The sequence below is a fragment of the Scyliorhinus torazame genome, chromosome 4, assembly GCF_047496885.1.
Source record: "Scyliorhinus torazame isolate Kashiwa2021f chromosome 4, sScyTor2.1, whole genome shotgun sequence".
NCBI lineage: Eukaryota > Metazoa > Chordata > Chondrichthyes > Carcharhiniformes > Scyliorhinidae > Scyliorhinus > Scyliorhinus torazame.
The window spans coordinates 183,218,721-183,245,008 of record NC_092710.1 but is presented as its reverse complement, the minus strand read 5'-3'; the positions used below and the strand labels follow the sequence as shown (position 1 = coordinate 183,245,008).

General features: G+C 47.9%; 1 protein-coding gene across 13 annotated transcripts in view; it reads left to right on the top strand.

Moving 5' to 3' along the window:
* The window catches only part of LOC140410628 (dystrobrevin beta), a 964,620-nt gene that overhangs the window by 802,947 nt on the left and 135,385 nt on the right, over positions 1-26,288 (top strand). The window contains exon 16 of one of the 13 annotated variants that reach the window (XM_072498967.1): positions 14,379-14,500. The exons of the other annotated variants lie outside the window; for them this stretch is intronic. Within the exon in view, the coding sequence (XP_072355068.1) occupies positions 14,379-14,390 (12 nt within the window). The 3' untranslated portion in view covers positions 14,391-14,500. Of the gene's footprint in view, positions 1-14,378; positions 14,501-26,288 lie in introns of those variants that run through there. 13 annotated transcript variants of the gene reach the window in all.

The following is a 26,288-nucleotide window of genomic DNA, read 5'->3' as shown; positions in this document are numbered from 1 at the left end:
TTGACTCCATCCTCACTCCTCTGGTCCATTCCCTCCCCACCTACATCCGGGATTCCTCTGATGCCCTGCGTCATATTGACAGCTTCCAGTCCGCGGGCCCTAACCGCATCCTATTCACCATGGATGTGCAATCCCTCTACCCCTCCATCCCACACCAGGATGGCCTGAGAGCTCTTTGCTTCTTTCTCGAAAAGAGGCCCAGACAATTCCCATCCATCACCACTCTCCTCCGCCTGGCTGAACTCGTTCTATCTCTCAACAACTTCTCCTTTAACTCATCTTACCTTCTCCAAGTCAAAGGTGTAGCAATGGGTACCCGCATGGGTCCTAGCTACGCTTGCCTTTTTTTAATGGGGTATGTGGAACACTCCTTGTTCCAGGCCTATCCAGGCCCCCTCCCACAACTCCTTTGCCGATACATTGATGACTATTGTGGTGCCGCGTCATGCTCTCGCCCGGACCTGGAAAAATTCATCAACTTCCCTTCCAGTTTCCACCCCTCCATCACTTTCACCTGGTCGATCTCAGACACTTCCCTTCCCTTCCTTGATCTTTCTGCCCCATTTCCGGCAATAGACTATCCACTACAAGCCTACTGACACCCACAGCTATCTTGACTACAGCTCTTTGCACCCTACACCCTGTAAGGACTCCATCCCTTTCTCTCAACTTCTTCGCCTCCATCGCATTTGTTCCGATGATGCCACTTTCCAAAATGGTGCTTCGAAAATGGTTCCTTCTTCCTCAACCGTGATTTCCCACCGACAGTTGCGGACAGGGCCCTCAACAGTGTGCGGTCCATCTCCCGCTCCACTACCCTCGCCCCCTCCACTCCCTGCCAGAACAAGGATAGAGTCCCCCTCGTTCTCACATTTCATCCCATCAGCCTCCGTATGCAACGCATAATCCTCCGCCATTTTCGCCAACTCCAGCGTGATGCCACCACCAAACACATCTTCCCTTCACTCCCTCTGTCAGCATTCCGCAGAGACCATTCCCTCCGAGACAAATTAGTCCACTCCTCCACCATACCCAGTACCTCTCCCATCATCATTGGCACCTTCCCATGCAATCGCAGAAGATGTAACAACTGCCCCTTTGCCTCTTCCATGCTTAACATCTCAGGCCCAAAACACTCATTCCAGGTTAAGCAGCGTTTCACTTGCATCCCTTCCAATTTGGTCTGTTGCATTCGCTGCTCCCAATGTGGTCGTCTCTATATTCGGAGAGACCAAACGCCGACTGGGTGATCGCTTTGCTAAGCATCTTCGGTCTGTGCGCATTCAGGACCCTGATCTTCCTGTTGCTTGCCATTTTAACAAAAGACCCTGCTCCCATACCCACATGTCTGTTCTTGGCCTGCTGCAATGTTCCAGTGAAGCTCAACACAAACTGGAGGAACAACATCTCATCTTCCGGTTAGGCACGCTCCAGCCTTCCGGCCTGAACATCAAATTCAACAACTTCAGATGATCAGCTCTACCCCACCTCGACCCATTTGTTTTCATTTCATTTTCACTGTCTTTTACCATTTCTTTCTTTCTTAATATATATTTAATTCCCCCCACCCCCCCCCCAATCTTATCCACCTTTCCTTCACCTTTCTCCTCTTTGCTTCCCCCTTCCCCTCCCCCCACATCTACAGTTCATCCTCTGATGTTAGTTTCCCTGCTGTTTGACCTTTCACATCTTTTGTTCTCTCTGGGGACTGCCATTAGCACTCTTTCCCCTTGGTTTCTGTGACCATTAGCACCCAGTTTCCCTGGGTTTCTGTGGCTATGACTCACCTTTCATTCTCACTCTAGAGTATAAATATTTCCCACTTTCTCTGTCTGTTAGCTTTGACAAAGAGTCATCGGACTCAAAACATTAGCTCTTTTCTCTCCCTACAGATGCTGCCAAACTTGCTGAGATTTTCCAGCATTTTCTCTTTCGTTTCAGATTCCAGCATTCACAGTAATTTGCTTTTATCTAGTTGTCATTACCTTTTATTATCTTATATATCTCAATTAGATCTCCTCTCATTGTTCTAAACTCAAGAGTTTATAGGCCTAAACTGCTCAATCTCTCTTCATAAGACAAATCCCTCATCTCTGGAATCAATCTAATGAACCTTCTCTGAACTGCCTTAAATGCAACTACATCTCTGCTCAAGTAAGGGGACCAATACTGTATACAGTACTCCAGATATGACCTCACCAATGCCTTGTACAGTTGCAGCAATACCTCCCCACTTTTATACTCTATTCCTTTATTCCCTGGAACAAACGTTGGGTTTAGTGGAGACCTTTCAACTGAGGCAGGTCTGCTGAACCAGGACATACCTATTTAATATTGTATGCCTCACTAGTGAAAATCCAGTCGTTTATGGCATTCTCATAAGTTGCTTTCCCACTTAACTTTGTATTATCAACAAATCTGTCTACAATACATTATGTCCCTTCATCCCAGACATTAACATAGATTGTGGATAGTTGAGGTCCCAGGATTGATCCCTGTGACATCCTCTATTTACTGTCTACCAACCTGAAAATGACCCATTCATCTTGACTTTTCTTTTAGTTAACCAGTCCTCTATCCATGTTCATATATCATTCCCAACATGGTGAGTTCTTGCTTGTGTTGTAACCTCTTGTGTAACACCTTATCGAAAGCCTTTTGGAATGCCACACAATGTCTACTCGGTCCCCTTTATCCATCCTGCTTGCCACATACCCAAAGAACCATATTGACTCTACTTGTTTGTGTTATGGTTTAGAAATGTCCTGCTACTATTTCCTGAAGAATGGGCCCAGCATTTTCCTAATGTTAGGCGTTAGGCTAAGAGACCTATGCTTTCCCCCTTTCTTCTCCATCTTTTCTTGTCATTTTCCAAATTACTGGGACTTTTCCAGAATCTAAAGAATTTTGGAAGGTTACACCTAATACACCCACTACCTCCGTAGCCACTTCTTTTGAGACCCTCGGATGCAGGCCATCAAGCCCAGGGGACTTGTCAGCCTTAAGACCCATTTCTTTTCTTTATACATTTTCCCAATGTTAGTGATTGATTTAATTTCCTCCTTCCCTTTTGCTCCTGGATTTTCTACTATTATTGGAATGCTTTTTGTGTCTTCCACCACAAAGACAGATAGAGATTGCCATTTCCTTCTTACCTATTATTATTTCTCCAGTCTCATCATCGAAGGGTCCAATATTTACTTTAGCTACATTTTTTATATATATGCAGAAGCTCCCACTGTCTGCTTGTATATTTCGTACTTGTTTACTCTCATCTCATTTCCCCCTCATTTTTAGTCACTATTACAATCAGGTGAGAAGGGGTAGAATGGTTCCCCCCCTTATCCCACTCTGCATTTGACCACGATAGGTGTTCAGTAAGTGTTTTACTATTTATATGCTGTGTCACAGACAGGTTATCTTGTAAGGTTTCTAAAATAAAAGAGAATACGAATTATACATAACACTTGATCTAAACAAAAAGGCTCACGCACACACGCACAATGGTAGGATAGATTAAGCAGTTTTCAAAAGTCAGTTCGATACGTATTCAATAGATGATGCCTTGGATGCTTTCAGACTGAACTTGATGGTCTTTCTGGATTCTGTGTTGTGATGATTTAAAGCTATGACTGATTTTAGATTATCTTTTGGGGCCAGCAGCTGGTGGCTTGATTCTTAAAACACTGCCTGCAGCATGTGGATGGTCAAACAACAGGTAGGACTGGAGTTTACAGCTCGGAGGGGAGGAGAGAGAGAGAGAGAGAAACGGTACCTATTCATGGCCATGCTTATTCTTGGCTCTGGCCTGGAGACAAAATGTATTGAAACATAAAAGAATGTTAGTTGCAAATAAATGATCCCCACTCACCAACTGAGTCATACGAAGTTGATTCCAGGTCCATGGTTTTGATATGATTCAACTACAATTGGATGAGTTCCTTTCTCAGCCAGTGTCCATTGTCAAAAGTGATTGCATCTAACAGCTTGTTCCCCACCCAGTTGAATACACAAGTGCTGCCTGGATGTTTTCTGAAATGTATCAGGATATCTAGTCATTCACCTTCCTCTGAGATGATGATCTTTGATGTATTCTACTGTACAACCTGATTCCATTTTTAATAGCTTTGGAACTTGTAAGATACAGTTAAACAAATGTTTGGCCATTCTTGCAGCTGCTGTTTTAAGCCACTGAAATACTGTTGTTCAGTATTTCAAAACTCAACCAGTGATTTCAGCCCAATAAATTAGTCAGTTGTGATTTCTAATTTTTTTCTCAGTTTTTTGGGGATACCAGTAATCTTTGCATCATTGTATGTGTTTTTTAAATTTGAAACCATCCTTAACTTCCTTAGTTAGTCGCAGATGTTTCATACTTCTTGTAGAGTCTTTATTTCTCAATTAAATATTTCTTGGATGTGAGTTATGAAATACGTCCTTAAACGTTTGCCATTTCTTATCTCTCATCTTACTTTTCATCTATTTTCCCCGTCCACTTGAGCTTATTCTATCCTCATATCTGTGTACTTGCCTTTATTTAATAACAGACCTAGGTTTCTCAGCCCCCTCCACTATGCCTGTTCTTTCTCTTTCGGAAATCATATTTTCTTTTTCAAAATATTTTTATTCTCCTTTTTCACATTTTTATCCAAATTTAAACGCGCCAACAAACAATCAACAATAACAAATACAATGGCAAACCCCTGGTCAACAATCCCCTCCACCCACCAACCCCCAAACAAACCCCAACATTTGAAATACAAACATCAGAGAAAAAGAATCAGGAATCCACCATCCACCCATACATAGTCATCAACAGGGCAGGGCAGCACGGTAGCATTGTGGATAGCACAATTGCTTCACAGCTCCAGGGTCCCAGGTTCGATTCCGGCTTGGGTCACTGTCTGTGCGGAGTCTGCACATCCTCCCCGTGTGTGCGTGGGTTTCCTCCCACAGTCCAAAGATGTGCAGGTTAGGTGGATTGGCCATGATAAATTGCCCTTAGTGTCCAAAATTGCCCTTAGTGTGGGTGGGGTTACTGGGTTATGGGGATAGGGTTGGGGTGTTGACCTTGGGTAGGGTGCCCCCCCCCCCCCGCCATGCCAGGGCACAGGGTGGAGAAACTGACCTCCACCCCAACAGGATCTGGCGATCAGCGAGGCAAAGGCTAAAATGTCTGCCTCTGCACCCGCTTCCCACCCTGGCCGATCCGATACCCCGAATATGGCCTCCCGAGGACCCGGCTCAAGTCTCATATGTACCACTTTCGAAATTTCCCTGAAAATCTCCCTCCAATACCGTTGCAGCATTGGACAGGACCAAAACATATGAATGTAGTTTGCGCACCCCCCCCCCCCCCCCCTCCCTCGCAATGCTCACGAACATCCTCTACCCCCTCAAAGAGTCGGCTCATCCTCGCCTTTGTGACGTTCGCCCTATACAGCCCCTTCAGCTGTATCAGCCCCAACCTCACACTCTAAGTTGGGGCATTCACCCTCCCTAGCACCTCACCCCCCCCCCCCTTCTCCATGCCCTCTCCCAACTCCTCCTCCCACTTTGCCTTAACCTCCCTCCAGTGGTGCTTTCTCTTCTCCCAGAATCCAAATCACCGACACCACCCCCTCCTCCATTCCCCCTGTCGTCAGCACCTCTTCCAAAAGTGTGGAGGCCGCGCCACCGGAAAGATATTTTTATTCTCCTTTTTCAGATTTTCTCCCAATTTTACACCCACCAACAATAAACAATAATCAGCAACAAATATGTCAATCCCCATAACAATAACAACGATCCCATCCACCCAACAACCCCCAAACATTGGCCCGCAAGTTTACATAAACAAATGACAAAAATAAATCAGGGATTACCCATAGTCACCCTTAATACACACAGCCCCCCTCCCCTATCCCTCCCACCCATTTCCCCCCCCCCCCCCCCAACTAATGTTCGATGTTATCCAGTTCTTGAAAGTGCATAATGAATAATGCCCATGAATTGTAGAACCCCCTCCGTCCTTCCCCTCAGTTCAAACTTAACCTTCTCAAGAGTCAAGAATTCCAACAGGTCCCCCCGCCACGCCAGGGCACTGGGTGGAGAGGCTGCTCTCCATCCCAGCGGGATCCACCTTTGGGCGATCAACGAGGCGAAGGTTACGATATCTGCCTCCGCACACGTTTCCAACCCTGACTGGCCCGGCACCCCGAAAATGGCCTCCCGGGGACCCGGGTCCAGTTTCACACGCACCATCTTGGAAATTACCCTAAAAACCTCCTTCCAGTAATCCTCTAACTTTGGACAGGACCAAAACATATGAACATGATAAGCGCCCCCCCCCCCGCAACGTTCACACACATCTTCTACTCCTTCAAAGAATCAGCTCATCCTCGCCCTCGTGAGGTGTGCTCTGTATACAACCTTCAGCTGTATCAGCCCCAACCTCGCGCACGAGGTGGAGGCATTCACTCTCTGGAGCACCTCACACCAGACCCCCTCCTCTATGACCTCTCCCAACTCTTCCTCCCACTTTGCTTTGATCGCTTCCAGTGGTGCCTTATCCTCTTCCAAAATAGCTCCGTACACCGCTGACACTAACCCCTTCTCCAGTCCCCTTGTCGTCAACACCTCCTCCAGCAATGTGGAGGCCGGTTCCTCCGGGAAGCTCTGCATCTCCTTTCTGGCAAAATCTCGAACCTGCATGTATCTAAACATTTCTCCCTGCTCCAGCCCATACTTCGCTTCCAGCTCCTTCAGTCCTGCAAACCGACCCCTAAGAAACAAATCTTTTAGCGTCTTAATCCCCTCCCCGTGGGCAGCAGGGTAGCATTGTGGATAGCACAATTGCTTCACAGCTCCAGGGTCCCAGGTTCGATTCCGGCTTGGGTCACTGTCTGTGCGGAGTCTGCACATCCTCCCCGTGTGTGCGTGGGTTTCCTCCAGGTGCTCCGGTTTCCTCCCACTGTCCAAAGATGTGCAGGTTAGGTGGATTGGCCATGATAAATTGCCCTTAGTGTCCAAAATTGCCCTTAGTGTTGGGTGGGTTACAGGGTTATGGGGATAGGGTGGAGGTGTTGACCTTGGGAAGGGTGCTCTTTCCAAGAGCCGGTGAAGACTCGATGGGCCGAATGGCTCCTTCTGCACTGTAAATTCTGTAAATTCTATGATAATCTTCCCATTTCCGGAAATTTCCATCCCACCTCCCTGGCTCAAATCTGTGGTTCCCCCGAATCGGCATTTCCCTTGACCCTGGCCCCAACCCGAAGTGTTGGCGAAACTGCCTCCAGATATTCAATGAAGCTATTATTAGCGGACTCCCTGAGTATTTCCCCGGGGATATCGGGAGCGGCGCTGTTGCTAGTGCTTTCAATCCCGACCCCCTACACAAACTCTCCTCCATTCTGACCACTGGGAATCAACCCCTCTGACCCAGCTCCACACCTTCTCCACATTCGCTGCCCAGTAGTAGTACATCAGGTTCGGAAGAGCTCTGTATATCCTTCTTAACTAAATCTTGGACGTGCATATACCTAAACATTTCCCCCTGCCCCAAACCATATTTTGCATCCAGCTCCTTCAATCCCGCAAACCGGCCCGAGAAACATATCGTTTAGTGCCCTAACTCCCTTCTCCCATCTACGAAAAGTCCCATCCCACTTCCCTGGCTCAAATCTGTGATTCCACCGAATCGGCATTTCCCTTGACCCCGCCTAAAGTGCTGGTGCAACTGCCTCCAGATTTTCAATGTCGCTACTGTTACCGGATCCCCTGAGTATTTACCCGGGGACCATCGGGAGCGGCGCTGTTGCCAACGCCCTCAGCCCCAACCCCCTGCACAGACTCTTCTCCATTCTGACCCACTGGAGTGCCCCCCCCCCCCCCAACCCAGCTCCTCACCCTCTCCGCATTCACTGGCCAGTAATAATATAGTAAATTCGGAAGACCCAACCCCCCTAACTGCCGTCCTCTCTCTAACAACACTTTTGGCAGGAAGATCGGCAGGCACTGATAAATAAACAAAAGTCACAGCAACATGTTCAATTTCATTGCCTGTACCCGACCTGCCAGCGACGGAAGGAGACCATCCCACCTTGTCAGGTCTGCTTTCACCCTCCCCACCAAATTTGCAATGTTATACATAAGGAGTCCCCCGTCCCGCCCCCCCCACCAATCCCGTGCCACCTGCACCTCCAGATATCTAAAGCGAGTCCCCGCACTACGGAATGGCAGCCCCTCCACCCCTGACCCCACCCCTCGCCGAGACACCACAAAATATTCACTTTTCTCTAAATTAAGTTTATATCCCGAAAAAGACCAAATACTCGAAGCAACTCCAATATGCCCCCATCGACCCACTCGGTTCCGATACATACAATAGCAAGTCGTCAACATACAAAGATACCCTATGCTGTACCCCCCCCCCCAAACTATCCCTTTCCACACCTCCAAACTTCTCAACGTGATGGCCAACGGCTCAGTCGCAAGCGCGAACAACAGGGGTGGCATAGGACATCGCTGCCTGGTCCTACGGTGCAGAGCAAAATATCCCGAATTCATGTTATTGGTGCGGACACTCGCCCTGGGCTCCCAATACAGCAGCCTTACCCAATCTATAAATTGTGGCCCAATCCCAAAATGCTTCCAAAATGCTGCCATCAAATACTCCCACTCTACTCAGTCAAACGCTTTCTCGGCGTCAAATGCCACAACGACATCTCCCTCCCTCCCCTCTGCTGGTGCCATAACCACATTCAATATCCTTCTAATGTTCGAAAAGAGCTGCCTCCCATTCACAAACTGTGTCTGATCTTCATTTATCACCTTCAGGAGGCACTCCTCCAACCTACCCTCCAATACCTTCACCAACACCTTTGCGTCCACATTCAAAAGTGATATGGGCTGATACGACCCACGTTCTGTCGGATCCTTATCCTTGAGCAACAGGGAGATCGATGCCAGCCCCAAAGTCTGTGGCAACACCCCCTTCCCTATCGCCTCCTCAAACATCCCCACCATCAGTGGCGCCAACGTATCTTTAAATTTCTTGCAATACTCCACCGGAAACCCTGCTTCCTTCCCCAACTGCATCCTCCCAGACGCATCTTTTATTTCCTGCTCCGCTATTGTCCCAACCAATATGTCCCGTACCCCCTCCCCCAACCTCGGGTATTCCAAACCATCCAGGAATTCCTGCATCTCCCGATCCCCACCCCAGCTCCAACTTATACAATCTCTCGTAAAACTCCTCATACACCCTATTAATCTGATTCGGAGCCACCACCAACTTCCCTGCCCTATCCTGCACATGAACAATTACCCTCGGCGCTGCCTCCCTCCGAAGCTGGCCTGCCAACATGCGTCCTTCCTTCTCTCCATATTCGTAAACCGCTCCCCTTGCCCGCCTCAATTGGCGCACCGCCTTCCTTGTGGACAGCCGGTCAAAACTCGCCTGGAACTCCGTTCTCTTTTCCAACTTCGCTGGATCCCTGTCTTCTACATAACTCCTGTCTACCTCCAGCATCTCATTTATTACCCTTTGGGGCTCCACCCTTGCCTTAAACGAGATCACCTCCCCCTCACCATCGCCTTTAGAGCTTCCCAAACCACCGCCTGCGATACCTCCCCCGTACAATTGAACCCAACATATTCCTCGATTACTTTCCCAATTTTATCACAGAACGCTCGGTCCCCCAACAGCCCCACCTCTAATCTCCACCCCGACCTCTGCACTGCCCCCCTCTCCAACACCATATCCACCCAATGCGGTGCATGATCCGATATCACAATTGCCGAGTATTCCGACCCCTTAACCCCAGCCAACAGCGCCTTCCCCACCACAAAAATGTCAATTTGTGAATAAACCTTGCGGACCGAGAAGAAAAAAAATAGTACCCCTGCTCCTCCAGGTCCAGAAACCTCCAAGGGTCCACCCCTCCCATTTCCGCTATTAGCCCAGCCAAAGCCTTCGCCCCACCGTGACGGGACCAGCGAGTGCGGCCGTGACCTGTCCAATCTCAGCTCCTGCACCAGGTTTCAGTCCCCACTGGTTATGGGGCTGGTTTAGCACGCTGGGCTAAATCGCTGGCTTTTAAAGCAGACCAATGCAGGCCAGCAGCACGGTTCAATTGCCGTACCAGCCTCCCCGAACAGGCGGCGGAATGTGGCGACTAGGGGCTTTTCACAGTAACTTCATTTGAAGCCTACAATAAGTGATTTTCATTTCATTTCATTCCACTGAAGTTATTTTTGTTGTGACAGTTTTATGTTATTTTATTGAGATGTTTGGATTTGGTGTTTTTTTTGGTGGTTTCAGTCCCCACCCACTACCAATTCGTGTGAATCCAAGTTGGGGATGACCCCACACACCTCCTTCACATATCCTACATCATCCCAGTTGGGACCATGCACATTTACCAGCGCCACCAGCCTCCTGTCCAATGCCCTTTTCACTATCACATACGTGCCTCCCTGGTCTGCAATCATTTTCTCCATCTGGAACCATACTCTTTTGCTAACCAGGATCGCTACCCCTCGAGCCCAACCATCAAATCCCGAATGAAACACCTGGCTGACCCAGCCCTTCCTAAACCTCGCCTGGTCCTTCACCCTCAGGTGAGTCTGCTGCAGCATCGCCACATCAGCCTTCAAACCTTTCAGATGCACCAGCACACTTGATCACTTGACTGGGCCACCCAACCCCCTCACGTTCCACGTAACTATCCCAACCGGGGCCTCTCACACCCACCACCCTCCTCCCTTCTTATCCACCCTCACTGTAACACCGGGCCCTGCCCCATGAGCCTGACCCGCCCTTATCCATTGTTAACATCGAACCCCCTCCCAGAATCCCCCCCTGCACTTCCTCTCGCAAAACCCTCATCCAGTATCAATCCCCCCCCCCCCCTTTCACACCTCTTAGGCCCATCAAAATCTGCTCGCCAGGCTCCAATGTCCGCAGCCCCTCCCCCCACCTCACCTCCGTTCACTAACCGACTTAACATAGCTAGTACGGGGACCCCCACCCAAGGATTTCCCTCCCCTCCCGTCCCAGGAAAAAAACACCAAATCCAAACATCAATAAAATAACATAAAACTGTCACAACAAAGAATGACAATCAAAAAACCTAAACTCTATAACAACGTGAAGTAAATAAAGAACAATGTAGATTAAAAAATAACTTTCAAACATTTATACACTCTCTCAACTCCCCATTCGCAGTCCACAACCCGTCTTCAGTTCCAGTCTTCACTTCTGTGCCAGGCCTTCTGCCTTCACAAACGCCTCCACCGTCTCAAAGTAGAAATCTCTGGCGATGTAGGTCACCTTCAGCTTCGCTGGATACACCACACCAAATCGCACCTCATTGGTGTATAATGCCATCTTAACTCGGCCGAAAGCCGCTCGCCTCTTTGCTAGATCCACCGTCAAGTCCTGGTATATGTGAACTCCAGCACCAGCCCACTGCACCTCCCGCTTCTGCTTTGCCCAGTTCAACATCTTCCCTTCATGTGGTACTTGTGGAAGCAGCTGATCACTGCCCTTGGCGGCTCATTTAACTTTGGCTTCGGCCTCAGCGATGGGCTCGGTCCAGCTCATATTGGGAGGGTTCCTCACACTCCCCATCAATTCCGCCAATATCTTGGCGAAGTACAGGTGGCCAGATTTTAAAAGGTGCTACTACAGAGAGGAAGGCAGGCAGGGGGTTTGGGTCTTTCGAACCTGATGTATTATTACTGGGCAGCGAATGTGGAGACGATACGGTGCTGGGTCAGAGGGGTTGACTCCCAATGGGTCAGAATGGAGGAAAGTTTGGGTAGGGGGTCGGGATTGAAGGTGCTCGCATCAGCGCCGCTCCTGACGGTCCCAGGGAGATACTCAGGGAGTCCAGTAGTAACAGCTTTGTTGAGAATTTGGAGGCAGTTTCGACAGCACTTCGGATTGGGGACAGGGTCAAGGGAAATACCAATTCGGGGGAACCACAGATTTGAGCCAGGGAAGTGGGATGGAAATTTTCGGAGATGGGAGGAGAAAGGAATTAGGACACTAAAAGATTAATTTCTTGGGGGTCGTTTTGCAGGATTGAAGGAGCTGGGAGCGAAGTATGGGCTGGAGCAGGCGGAAATATTTAGATACATGCAGGTTCGAGACTTTGCCAGAAAGGAGATACAGAGCTTCCCAGTAGAGCCGGCTTCCACATTGCTGGAGGAGGTGCTGATGACAGGGGGACTGGAGAAGGGGGTAGTATCGGCAGTTTACGGGGCTATATTGGAGTAGGAGAAGGCGCCGCTAGAAGGGATCAAGGCAAAGTGTGAGGAAAAGTTGGGAGAGGGTATGGAGGAGGGGTTCTGGTGTGAGGTGCGCCGGTCTGTGAATGCCTCCACCTCGTGTGCGAGGTTGGGGCTGATACAGCTGAAGGTGGTGTGTAGAACACACCTTACAAGGCCGAGGATGAGCCGGCTCTTTGAGGGGGTAGAATATGTGTGTGAACGTTGCGGGGTGGCCTCGCAAACCACATTCATATGTTTTGGTCCTGCCCAAAGCTGGAAGATTACTGGAAGGAGGTTTTTAGGGTAATCTCAAAAGTGGTGCACCTGAAACTGGACCCGGCCCTCGGGAGGCCATATTCGGGGTGTCGGACCACCAGTGAAAACTGGTGCGGAGGCAGATGTTGTAGCCTTCGCCTTGTTGATGGCCCGAAGGCGGATCCTGTTAGGGTGGAGATCAACCTCTCCACCCTGTGCCCTGGTGTGGCGGGGGGATCTGTTGGAATTCTTGACGCTTGAAAAGGTCAAATTTGAACTGAGGGGAAGGATGGAGCGGTTCTAAAATTCATGGGCGTTATTCATTATGCACTTTCGAGAATTGGACAGCCTCCCCGAACAGGCGCCGGAATGTGGCGACTAGGGGCTTTTCACAGTAACTTCATTTGAAGCCTACTTGTGACAATAAACGATTTTCATTTTCATTTCATTTCACATCGAACATTGGGGGGTTGGCTGGAAGGGTTGGGGGGAGAGGGACTGTATGTGTTAATGGTGACTATGGATGATTCCTGATTCCTTTTTGTCATTTGTTTATGTTAACATGCGGGCTAATGTTTGGGGTTTGGTGGGAGGATGGGATCGTTGTTGTTGATATGGGATTAACATTACATTACATTCATTACTGATTATTGATTATTGTTGGGTGTAAATTTGGGAGAAAATGTGAAGAAGGAGAATAAAAATATATTTTAAAACTTAAAAATCTTGCCGAAGTACTCTGTCGGCCTCGAGCCCTCTACCGTTTCGGGCAAGCCCACAATCCTCAGAATTTGCCGCCTCAAGCGGTTCTCCAGCTTTGCTCGAAGACCCTTATTGGCCTTGACCACACTCCGCAGCTCATTTCAGGTGAGCTGATCACTGTGCTGCGACATGGCCTCCTCCACTCCCTTCATCTTCTCACTCTGCTCCCTCACCTCGGCCGATGTCTTCACCACAGCTACTGTCATCGGGGCAACTGCCTCCTCCACCAACGTCTTTAAAGCTGCCGCCATCTCCTCCTCAACACCTCCATGTGCTTCGCAAATTGCTTCTCCAGCTCCAACGACATCACCTCAGTCATCCTCTCTGCTGTGAACAGTGCAGCCCCACCCAGCAGCCCAGCCTCTGCCACCTTGTTAGCTCGCTGGCGGGCCCTCTCACTTGCCGGTGAACACTCACTCCCTCCCTTCTTCGTGGCTGTTTTTCTTAATCCTTTTGACATCCTTTGCCCTTCTTGTACATTCCTTCATTCAATCATTCTCAAATTGCCCACAGGACTGGACTTTAAAACTCCTGAAAGCACGCCTCAAGCAGGAGCTACCCGGCATGCGACTTCCCCTCTACACGCCACCACCGGAAGCTCCACTGGAACAGATATTTAAAATGAAACTAGAGAGGGAGAGGCCAAAACACTTCTTTCTCCTGTCTGAGTCCACCCTCTTAAATCAGATATGAAAGCTTATCGGAGTTAATGTTTCAGGTCAATGGCCTTTCATCAGAATGAATGCCATTTCCACAGCTGGGCTATCTATCTCTCCTCCAAGTGCCTGCCTCAGAGCTGAGTTCCGATGAAATGTCATTGACCTGAAATGTTAATTTTGTATCTCTTTCCAGAGAAGCTCAGACCTGCTGAGGAATTCCAGCATTTTCTGTTTTCATTGCAGATTTCTAGCATCCACAGTATTTGGCTTTGTTTTGAAAACCTTATCTGTTTTGTTTGGAACTTGATTTGCGGTGAAGCCCCTCAATTGTTAGCAGTGGATATAGAAAATGTCATAAATAGACTTCTGATCATTTTAGGTTTATTATCTATTTTTTACAGTTTTGTTATTCGGTTCATTAAAATTTTTAATTTCTATTTACAGTGCTGCCTGTGATCGTCCTGGTGCTAAAAGATTGATGCTGAGCCCGGCTCTGTTTCTCTCATGGGCTTGACTCGCCATAGCGTTGTTTAGAAAATATTTATTAAAATTGAAGTGCCTCATAACATGTAGATTTTTTTTTCTTCCGTATTTTTCTTTATGTAAGCATATACCTGTTGTGCACACTATAAATGTCTTTTGGCCAGTGTATTCCCGATTCCAGCCCATTCACCTTCCCTATGTTCTAGGGACTACAACTGTAAATGTGTTTCTCTTGATGTCAGATGATCATCACCGCCAGCCAAATAGCTGGCTTAATGTGAACACTGGCTACTTCATGGCCAGCTGTTTAAAGCTTTCATCCACAAAAAAAAATCATGAAATGCCTCCATTTTTTTCCCACTCAAGGTGGAAAACTTCACTGACATGGCACTTTACATCTACTCACCTGAGACAGAGTCTTGGACTTGACTGGGAGTCAGCAATTATTATCCTCCAAAAATGATATTTCTCTTTATTTTATGGCACCAGCGTAGAAATTTACAGCTCTTACGTTCCTTGTTATCTTTCTTCTGGTCAGATTTCCATTCACTTTTTAGTGTCTGCCAGTATTTTTCCTGATATTCGGTTTCTGAGTATCCTGAGTTTCCCATTTCCAATTCCTACTCTTTCAATCCTTATTAGGAGAATGGGGATGAGAAAATATCAACCATAATTGAATGGCGGACCAGACTCGATGGGCCGAGTGGCCTAATTCTGCTCCTCTGTCTTATGGTCTTATTAGTTTAAGTTTGCAATGTCTTTGTGGATGCTGTCACTTCTTTCACACTTTTTATATTTCTGTTTTAGCTTTTATTTCTTAATTCTCCATTTTGTTTGTATTGTTGCTCACATGACAGACACACCTGTTTGGATAAACGAATAAGTCCCTTACTTTTGGGGCTCCGTTGCATTTAGCAATATTATTAAAAGCAAGAATTCCCAGAATAAGAGGTAAAGATTAACCAAAAAAATTGGAAACAAAGGGTATCTATAAATGGAAAACTTATAGGTTGACAAGATGTTTTGTGGGACGTACCATCCTGACTTGGAACTATACTGTTGTTCCTTCACTGAAATCTTGGACCTCCCTCCCTCACAGCACCACAAGGCCGACAACAGTTCAGGAAGGTAGCCACCACTTGTGTCTCTAAGACATCTGGAATGGGCAATAAATGCTTGCTGCACCACTGACACTCATCCCATCAATGAATGAAAAAAGAACTTGTTTGTCTCAATATATAATTGAAGATGTCACTGCCAAATAAAGGTTCCATTAATTCAGAGAGACAGGGCATATCTTGAACAATGCTAAAAGATTCCAAGGTATTTACATATTGTAGGTAATTTAGCCAATTGGTGGAACATGCAAATCGTGTAAAATAAATTGTGGTGTGAGGGCAATTAACCAAAAGTGGGGTTGCATTTCTTAAATCAGGAGTGCACAAATATGTTTTCTCAGTGTATGCATTTGCATACCAAGGGTTACACATATCCTTAAAATTAAATTTGCTGTAAAATAATTGCCTTTTTTCACTACAATCCATTTTATCTATTTTAATGTGTGTGTTTCTTCTTTGGTCATTTTTTGTCTATTGCCTGATTTTACACATTTTTTTAAACTATATCAGTCAGTTGCAAATGTTCATAGATATATCTGATGCAACCTGCATGAAGCCAGAGCCTATTGGGCTGAATTTATTCTTTTGTTCCCCCACAATATCATTGCTTTGGCTGGCAAACTGAAAGTAATCATTAAAGCAACGTACTATACTTGTATAATATTATAATCTATCCAAGTGTCAGTAATCACAATTTTGTGGTTTGTTTAATTTAAAAGCATGCCATAATATAAAGTTGGTTGCTAGTGTTTAGCATTCGAAAGTTAATTAAATGAAGTCTCATCATTGTTTGCAGCAAGTTTGGATAGTGCGCAGCAAAAATTGTGAATGAGTCATAGTGGACAAAAGGCCAAGTGAACACAACACGTAGCTACTGTTCATATCAATCAACAAGTAATGCGAAGGGGCCTGCACCCTCAGCTGTGCTGTTGCTATGCCATCCTCGGCAACAGAATGCCACACGCATTGATGAGGAAATGTACATAACCATTAGGTAGATGAACCTTATACAGTTAAGATAAATGTGAGTGACAGCCACTTTGATTTCTGTGGGAGCCCAGTTAGCTTTTGCAAAATCACTTATTCGGCAATTGTAAACTGAATATGCAGAAATATATTTCAACTGGGGCACACAAACCACCATTTGCTCAACCCTGTGCTGAGTCCCAGGGCTGAGGAACTTGGGTCCATCTGTTAATCTCTAATTGTTGTACTTAATGGCAATAGAAGATAACTAAAGAAGTTAATTGGTTATTTAGTAAAGGGATAGACTGAAAATTAAGAGGTTGCTGTTTAGGGTACCAGACATTGGAAATTTGAAATAAAAGGAGAAAATACTGAAAATGCTCAGCACATCTGGCAGGATCTATGGAGAGAGAAAGAGAATTAACATTTCAGATCAATGACTTTCCATCAGAATTGGGCAATTCTGATGGCATGTCATCGGCCTGAAATGTTGGGCTGGCATTCCGGTGGCGGCCATGGTGTGAGTGGTCGCATACAGGGCAGCTCCTGCTTGAAGGCCGAGGAAATAACTCTTTTTACCTGAAATTGGCTGCAACTTCGCCACAAAAGTGTAACTGAAGGTCGGAGGAGACGTTTGACCCAGGAGTGGTATGTCTTCTGGTGAACAAACCCGGCAGAAAAAGGTGAAAGACCTGGCCAAGGCGTTGGAAGAGACCTGTGGCGCAGCAGCCAGAGGAAGATCGGGTGATGGCATTGGAGGCAGAGATTGTGCTCTGAGAAGAAATTTGCAAGACGTTGAGCCCAAAGGTGGAGAAGCAGGAAAATAGATTGAGAAGGCAGAACCTGGGCCTGCCTGAAGGAGTGGAAGGTGTGAGTGTTCGAGGAGGCTGGGGGGGCTGGTGGTAGAGGGGTGTTGGATAAGGCCCCTGAGGTGGACAGCGCACATAAGTCTCTGAGGCAGAAGCCTAGAACAAGGTACCACCGCTGGTGGTGATCGTGAGGCTCCAGAAGTTCATGGAGAAGGAGAAGATTCTGCAATGGGCCAGGGAGAAGCGCATGTGAATGGGAGGAGAACAAGGTCCGAATATACCAGGGCTTTGGAGCTGTGCTGGCAAAACGGCGTGCGGGGTTGGACAAATCCAAGGTGGTGCTTTATCAGTGGCAGATCAGGTTTGGGGCGCTCTACCCGGCAAAGCTTTGGGTTACGTATGAAGGCCGGAAATACTATTTTTGAGACCCCATGAGCGGCCAATAACTTTATCAAGGAGCATAAACTGGGTGAGAACTGAATTGAACAGTTCTGGGAGACTGTGGTGCTGGCACCTTGAAGTAATTGGGACTATGGGTAGAGTGGGAGTTGGAGGGAGTGATGGGATTTCTCCTGCTCCGATGTGGAGGAGTTTTTACTTTTTACTGTTGGGTTGACAAAGGGCCGCAGGGGTGGAAAGTTTGTAAGGGGACAGCTGTCCTGCTGCCTGGGGCTGTGTTTCTTTTCTTTTTGTTTGTTCTTGGGGAAGGTGACTTCTGGTTCGAGATGAGCCTTCATTTGGATGGGGGAGGTCAGCAGAGAGCCGCCTTCACCGAACAAAGAGATGACGGTGGGGCAGGGGTGGGGAGTCAGTCGGAGGAGCCTTTGGGCAGGAGCTGCCACGCTGGCAGGTAATGCTGGTGAACGGAAGGGGTCAGTGAAGGGCAAGAGAGGTGGCCGGGGGGGGGGGGGGGGGGGGGGGGGGGGGGGGGCGCGGGGGGAGGGAGATGCGATGAGGCAAGGTTGAAGAAGAAACATGGTCAGAGGCGGAGAAAGGAGCCATCTTGGATGGGCAAGGTATAGGGTGAAATTAATGGGGGTAGAGCCAAAAGGGGAGGGTGGTGAATGGTAGAGGGGAATGGAGGCGTACAGCTCCGGTAAGGCTGATAACGTGGGAGGACTCAGTGGACCGGTCAAAAGATCTCTGGTCTTTGCGCACCTTAGGAGCTTGAAAACGGAGGTGGTCTTTCTGCAGAAGACGCACCTCTGCGTGAAGGACCAGGTTGGGGCGGGTGGGTCAGGTTTTCCACTCGGGGTTTGATTCAAAGTTGCGGCGGGTGGCAATTTTGATGAGTAAGAAAACAGGGTTTGTGAGCGTGAAGGAAGTGAGGAACCCGGGTGGGAGATATGTGATGGTGGGTGGGGTATTAGAAGGGACGACATAGCATTTATGAGGGGGTTGCTGGCAGCAATCCCGGAATTGGCCAGTCACCAGTTGATTATGAGAGGAGATTTTAATTGTATCCTCGAGCCAAGGGTAGATAGATCGAGCCCCAGGTCAATGGGTAGGATATGATTGGCAAAGGAGCTGTTGGGTTTATGGAAAAGATGAGTATGATGTTCCCGTGGCGCATCGAGAACCCAGGGGGAAGGGCGTATTCCTTTTTTACCACATGTGTACAGGGTATAATCCAGAATTTACCTTTTTGTGTGAGCCGGGAGGATTTGGTCGGGATATAAGTTAAATGTAGGGAAAAGCAAAGTGTTCCCGGTGAATGAGTTGGATTGTTGAGTCAATTTAGGTGGGATGCCATTTAAGGTGGCCAGAGCCAGGTTTAGATACCTGGGGATTCAGGTAGCGAGAGACTGGGCAATACTTCACAAATGGAATTTAACAAAACTGGTGAAGGAGGCTAGGGAGGATCTCAAGACATGGGACACACTGCACTTGACTTTGGCAGGGGTAGCTGAACATGCTTCATTACTATTGAGTGCTGAACGTGGAGAAGGTGAGGCAATTGTGGGAAGGAGAGGGGATAGAATGGGTTGGGATGGAGGAAGAATCCTGTAGGGGGTTCAGCTTAAGGGCAGTGGTGACAGAAGTGTTGCCAATGGTGCCAAGCAATATTTGGAGAGTCCTGCGGTGAAGTCCATGCGAAGATCTGGAACCTGTTGAGGAGACACTTTAGGATAGAGGGGATGTCGGTGTTAACGCCATTTGCGAAAACCACGGTTTTGAGCTGGATAGGATAGATGGCATGTATAGGAAGTGGAAATACATGGGGCTGGTTAAGGTGAGGGATTTGTATCTGGAAGAACGGTTTGCCAGTATAGATGAATTGAAGGAGAGGGCAAAGCTCCCAAGAGGAAGTGAGTTTAGGTGCCTGCAGGTAAGGGACTTCACACAAAAGGATTGGAAAGAGTTTTCCAGATGTGGAAGGGGAGGGCAGGAGCGGAGACACATAAAAATGGCTGAGAGAACAGGGAGGTGAACGAGTGGGGAAGATTAAGGAGAAGTGGGAAGGGGATCTGGGAGGGGAGATAAACTGGGGAGTATGGAATGAGGGGCTACGAAGGGTAAATGCAACCTCATTGTGTGCAAGGATGAGCCTGATACAGTTCAAGATCGTACACAGAATATATATGACTCAGGCAAGAATGAGTGGGTCCTCCAGGGGGTGCCAGACGAGTGTGAAAAGTGCGGGCGGGGACCAGCGAACCATGCACATATGTTCTGGGGCTGCGAAAAGTTGGACAGATTCTGGGCGGGTGTGTTTGAGGCACTAGCAAGGATAGTGGGGGAGGAGGTTGTGCCGAACCCTTTGGTGGTGATATTTAGGATATCGGAGAAGCCAGAGCTGATGGTGGGGAGGAAGGCCGATGTTTGGCCTTCGCCTTTCTGATTCCCAGCAACGAATCTTAATGGAGTGGCGGTCAGCAACGCCACCTGGGGTAGCGGCCTGCCTGGGTGACTTGTATGACTTTCGGCTGGAAAAGATCAAATACGAGTTAAGGGGTTTAGCGGAGGGTTTCGAGGCAAGGTGGGGAATGTCCGTAACTGTGTTTGAGGAGTTGTTCGTCGTGAGGGGATGGGGTGTGGGGTGTTGGTGAATGGGGGGGGGGGGGGGTGAAAAAGGGGAAACAAATTGTACAAAACTGTATAGTTGTGTGTTGGGAAGTTTTTCTCTCGCATTGTTTGTGTTGTAACTTTTCATATATGTTTGGAATGAAATACATTAAAAAAAAAAAAAAAAATGTTGGGCAGAATTTAGAGCTGGTGACAAGGCCTGAAAGCGATCAGAGAAACCAGGGTTGAATCTCATCAGCGACAGCCAATTAATTGTTAAGGAACCTCCATTCGTGGACAGCCAATGTATTAAAGAAGGCGGCCCCATCCTAAACAGTTGCCAGCAAATGCGAGGATCAGCAGCCTCAGCCCCAGCAAAGGTTTGTTGTTCCCAGCAGGCAATGCCATTGCTGATTGGAAGGGCCAAATGTTCCTGGAAAGGATGTTCTCCCCCCCCCCCCCCCCCACACCCCCCCACAACTCCAGAGACCGCCAGGAGGCCACCAGGATTTACTTGGTAGTCTCCCCACGTGATAGAGGTCGTAAACTGCCAACGAATGTGGGAGGAGGTGCTTAATTAGCCACTTAGATGGCTCGGTTGGGCTCTGCGCTGCATGAAATGTCACTTTCCTCACCACTGGAAGATGGGATGCTGCTGGGAAGATGAGTGCCTTGCCACCCTTTGGTGCCCTGCACAACACCCATCTTCAAAAGGCTGATAACATTCAGATTGTTAATTCTGGCCTGGATTCTCCGCCGCTGGTAGTAGGGTCACCGATGCAGCGGCAAATCAAAAAATTGGGATTGGTATCGGCGAGCGCCAATCCGAATACGATGCTCTTTGTCATTGGAATGCACTTACCTCTCTTTGATGTGGTTCATGTTTGTAAACATTGGGGTTTCAGCACTTAAAGACACTCCTCCATGAAGGGGGATGAATGAATCAAGGTTTAAGCTGTTTTGTCAATCAGAGCCCATGACGAGAAAGGAATGAATGGCTTGTAGATAATGAATCTGAGGGGTTTAAACACAGGTCACAGCTGTTCTCCTTCCAGGAATGAATACATGGAGCTTCCAAGTAAATGTTACAACTGTAATTTTTTTCACTGCCCCTATCTGGACTGCTCTCTAGCTTCCAGATAGGGTCTCTTTTCTGGGGAGGGTACAGGTGCTTCCTTTAGTTAGGGGGTCCCTGGGGGTCTCCCTATTAAGCTGGTCCCAGGAGGTTGGGGGGGGGGGGGAGTGGGTCAGGTCACCCCGTACTTGGGGTAAAGGGGGGGGGCACCCAGGCAATCAAGGGGTGGGGGGACTGTTTCACAGTGCGGGGGTCTGATTTGCGGTACGAGGTGGGGGTGGTCAGCCGGGAACTTCATTATCCGGCCATCCACTCAGAATGGCGGCCCAATAGTGGATTCCCTCAGGAATTCCTCATACATTAATCCATGACAATTGTCTACTAATATAAAGAGTTCAAATACCAGGAAGCACGAGTTAAACATTGGATTGGATTGGATTTATTTATTGTCACGTGTACCGAGGTACAGTGAAAAGTTTTTTCTGCAAGCAGCTCAACAGATCATTAAGTACATGGGAAGAAAAGGGAAGAAAAGAAAATACATAATAGGGCAACATAAGGTACACAATGTAACTACATAAACACCGGCATCGGATGAAGCATACAGGGGTGTAGTGTTAATGAGGTCAGTCCATGAGAGGGTCATTTAGGAGTCTGGTAACAGCGGGGAAGAAGCTGTTTTTGAGTCTGGAACATTAGGGAAAGTGCGTCATTAAAAGTACAAACATTAGGAAAAGTGCGCCAGTAATTGCAGTCTCGGAATTAGTTACTTGACCAGGTTACTCTGACTAATATTGTGAAAAAGCACGTTGCTTCTGGCGGAAAGATATGGTGAGAAGGAGGCTTATCTGTGATGAAGGGCCTCGTTCAGTTGTTTGGTATTATGGAATGTTCGTATTCTGAAGACTTCTGTTTACTAATGTTAACTTGGGGAATTATATATGACTAAGTGTCGGCCCCTGGTTTTTATTTGCTCATTCGAGTTTTTTAAATTACAGTAAAACCATAGATTTATACTCTTTTGTATGTCATCATAAGACGGCACAGTGGTTAGCACTGCTGCTTCACAGCGCCGGGGACCTGGGTTCAATTCCGCCCTGGTGACTGTGCAGAGTTTGCACATTCTCCCCATGTCTACGTGGGTTTCCTCCAGATGCACCGGTTTCCTCCCATCTAAAGATGTGCAGGTTAGGTGGATTAGCCATGCTAAATTGACTCTTAATGTCCAAAACTGGGTGAGGTACGGGGATGGGGCAGGCGAGTTGGCCGACGTTGGGTGCTCTTTCGGAGGGCTGGTGAAGACTCAAAAGAACCAAATGTCTTACTTCTGCTCTGTAGCAATTCTATGATCATAATGCTGTCTCCCCCTGGAAAGTACAGTAGGATGTTATTGCAGTACTATTCAAGATGCTTAGATAAATAATCTGGAAACCTGAGAAAGACAACCAATAAATTAAAATTCAGATGAATACATTTTCTATAAAAAGCTGTTATAGGTGGCCATGGAATTACCAGGCTGTCAAGTTTTTTTAAAAATCGAGACATTAGCATTCGGGGATGAAACCTGCCGACCTTGCCCAGCCTGGCCTGTGTGTAACGCCAGCGGTGTGGTTAACTCTGAAGTGGCCTCGCAAGCCACTCAGTTATGTTCAGACAAATGGTGGCCTTGCTAGTGACGCCCACATCCTGTGACTTCTTTTTTTTTAAGAAGGTTTTCATCAGACCAGTCTCATTGTGGATCTCCCTTTACAGGTCTCCCACTTCCTCTCAGTCTTGTGATTTCTGGTACTCAGTGTTCAATTTGCTTTCAGCCTGCCCGACATCTAATGAGTTTGAGTAAAACACTGATTTCCTCAACTAACAAAAATAATACTACATTGTGGAGTGGCTAGTAATGGAGCAAATGTACATCAGATGGTAACTATGGGCTTTTTCAAAGTAATTGAGGAGGGTTCTATATTTAATTGAACTTCTTGGGCGGGATTCTCCGACCCCCCGCCGGTGGGGGGGGCGGCGTGAATCCCGTCCCCGCCGGCCGCCAAAATGTCCTGCGCCAGAGATTAGGCGGGGCTGGGAATCTGGCCCCCCCCCCCCCCCCCGGCCCGGCGATTCTCTGGCCCGCGATGGGCCGAAGTCCCGCTGCTGTCATGCCAGTCCTGCCGGCGGGAATTAAACCACCTCTCTTACCCGCGGGACTGGCGGCGCGAGTGGGCTCCGGGGTACTGGGGGTAGCGTGGGGCAATCTGGCCCTGTGGGGTGCCCCCACGGTGGCCTGGCCCACGATCGGGGCCCACCAATCCGCGTGCGGGCCTGTGCCGTGAGTGCACTCTTTTCCCTCTGCCTTAGCCATGGCCTCGGCCATGGCCGACGCTGAAGTGACCCCCTCCCCCCCCCCCCCCCCCCCCCCCCCCCCCCCCCCGTGCATGCGCAGGGATAACCTCAGCAGCCGCTGACGCTCCCGCACATGCGCGGACGTCCGCCGGCCGGCGGAGTCCCTTCGGCCCTGGCTGCCGTGGCGCCAAAGGCCTTTCCTGCCGGCCGGCAGCACGCCAACCACTCCGGCACGGGCCCAGCCCCTCAAGGTGAGGGCTTGGCCCCTAAAGATGCAGAGAAATCCGCACCTTTGGGGCGGCCCGACGCCAGAGTGGTTCCCGCCACTCCATCCCGCTGGGACCCTCCGCCCCGCCGGGTAGGGGAGAATCCCGGCCCTTGTGTGCACCAAAATCTGTGCTAGACTAAATTAACTTTGAGTGTCAACAAAATGGAGGAGAGGAAAACAATCAAACAAGTACAGATGAATATTGTCAAACCTCCCAACACTGATCACCTCTGGAGCAGTTCTGTGGCACAAAATTGTAGGAGATAGTATTTAATAATTTTATTTTAGGCCAATGTGCTTATTCTTCCAGACAAAAATGTATGGTATTTCTGTGGACAGAGCAGCTTGTTTGGAGCTGGTGAAGCAGTCATATAATTTACTTCATGCAGCAACGCTCTATTTGGTTTGCTGAAATACTCTATTATTGCAAATTCTCTCTTCACATCCTTGCCTCCAACTGGCACAGTTAGCCATGTGAACGATGATGGATGGGCTACAAATGCTGGCTTTGCCAGTGATGCCCACATCCCATGATTGAATAAAAAAAAAAGAACTGTCCTGTCCCATCTCCAAAATCCCATATTATTTGTCTCTGCAAAACTCCCTGGATGTGTTTATCGAACTGACGGATGGCCAGTATCCCTGTCGTGTCATTCTCTCATCTCTTTCCTCTACCCCCATCACATCTGTTCATTGAAGTGATGTTCCATCAACAATTGATAAAATCCATTACACATATTGATTTGTAGCTTTTGGGTGTTGATCACCTGGCTGAACTTACTTCAACTGTAGCAGGAAGAAGTAAGTGTTCAGACAATAAGGCCCTCCATTATTTTTTAAAAATTTACAGTACCCAATTCATTTTTTCCAATTAAGGATCAATTTAGTGTGGCCAATCCACCTACCCTGCCCATCTTTGGTTTGTGGGGGCGAAACCCACGCAAACACTGGGAGAATGTGAAAACCTCACACGGACGGTGACCCAGAGTCGGGATCAAACCTGGGACCTCAGCGCCGTGAGGCAGCAGTACTCACCCACTGCGCCACCGTGCTGCCCAAGGCCCTCTTTTATGAAGGAGCATCAGTCTCATGTGAGAACAAAGAAAGAAATTATAAAATGGAGCAAATGTTTTTCTGTTGGATCAAAGCCAGGAATGGCAATGGTACAATTTATGTTCCAGTTCAGTCCAGACCCTTCTCTGATGATTGCTTTCCATCTAATATCAGCTTGCATTTTACCCTAGCTCTTCAATTTTTCTGCCAAGTTCAGCAAACAGGTTGTGTAGTATTGTGCTGATTAATCTTAGTCTCTGACCCTGTGTTGATAGTTTAAGTGTTTCACCGTGTCTTAAATAACATAAACTGACGTAAAATAAGACCTTAATCTTCCACTATCTGAAACCTTTTAAGAAATTTCCATCAACAGCTATTACTTTGAATTAATTATTCTGTTTTCACTCGTACAGTTTTCCAGAAGACTATTTGTTTTTTCCTTTCAATATGTGGGGGAGATGTTGAAAGGAATTCAGACCTCGAAAACCCCTGTGGTTTTGTCATATTCCCGTATCACCAGTTAGGCTAGAATCTACGACAGGCTCTGGATACCCTAGCTCATGGCCTGATGTCAGGAATGATGAAAGGTGCAGTGAAGGAGGATCTTACGGCAGTTTGTTTCAAGATTATTTGAGCAGGAGGTTGTGCATTGGAGGGCAGGGACTTCCTATACTGGAGTATCCACAACCCACGCCCTCAATAGATCCGGTGTTTGGTATGGCAGCATGCCTGGTGAGAGCAGGTGTTCATACCAGCCCACTTGGACGACAGTGCTGCAACCTGGATCCGTTGAGACTTTTTAAAAAAAAGTCTTGAAATATTTTTAATACAGCCCCATGAATTGCTGTAAATTGACAGCCTTACAAGAAGGACTCCACATCCTACTTCCCTGGCCAGTCACTTTCACAGGAACGACCCTTTTAGCAGACATGACCCCAGATATGTGCTCAGTAGAGTTGGCACCCACCATTGGCACACCAAGTGAAAAGATTTCCCTTAACTCTGTACACTTTAGTGGGGTTAGTGGTGGAAATCACAGCTGGTGCATCTTGGCAATTAATTCTCCCCTCATTCTTCTCCTTGTTCCCTATGGGTTTTTGGGACACAGTAAATGGCTTACGATCTATTTTGGACCAAATTAAAATGTCCATCCCTTTGTAGCATTTGGCCAATGTTCCCACACCATGGGCGTCATTCTCCGCCGGCGGGAGTCTCCGTTCTGCCGGCGCCCGGGGGTTTCCCGAC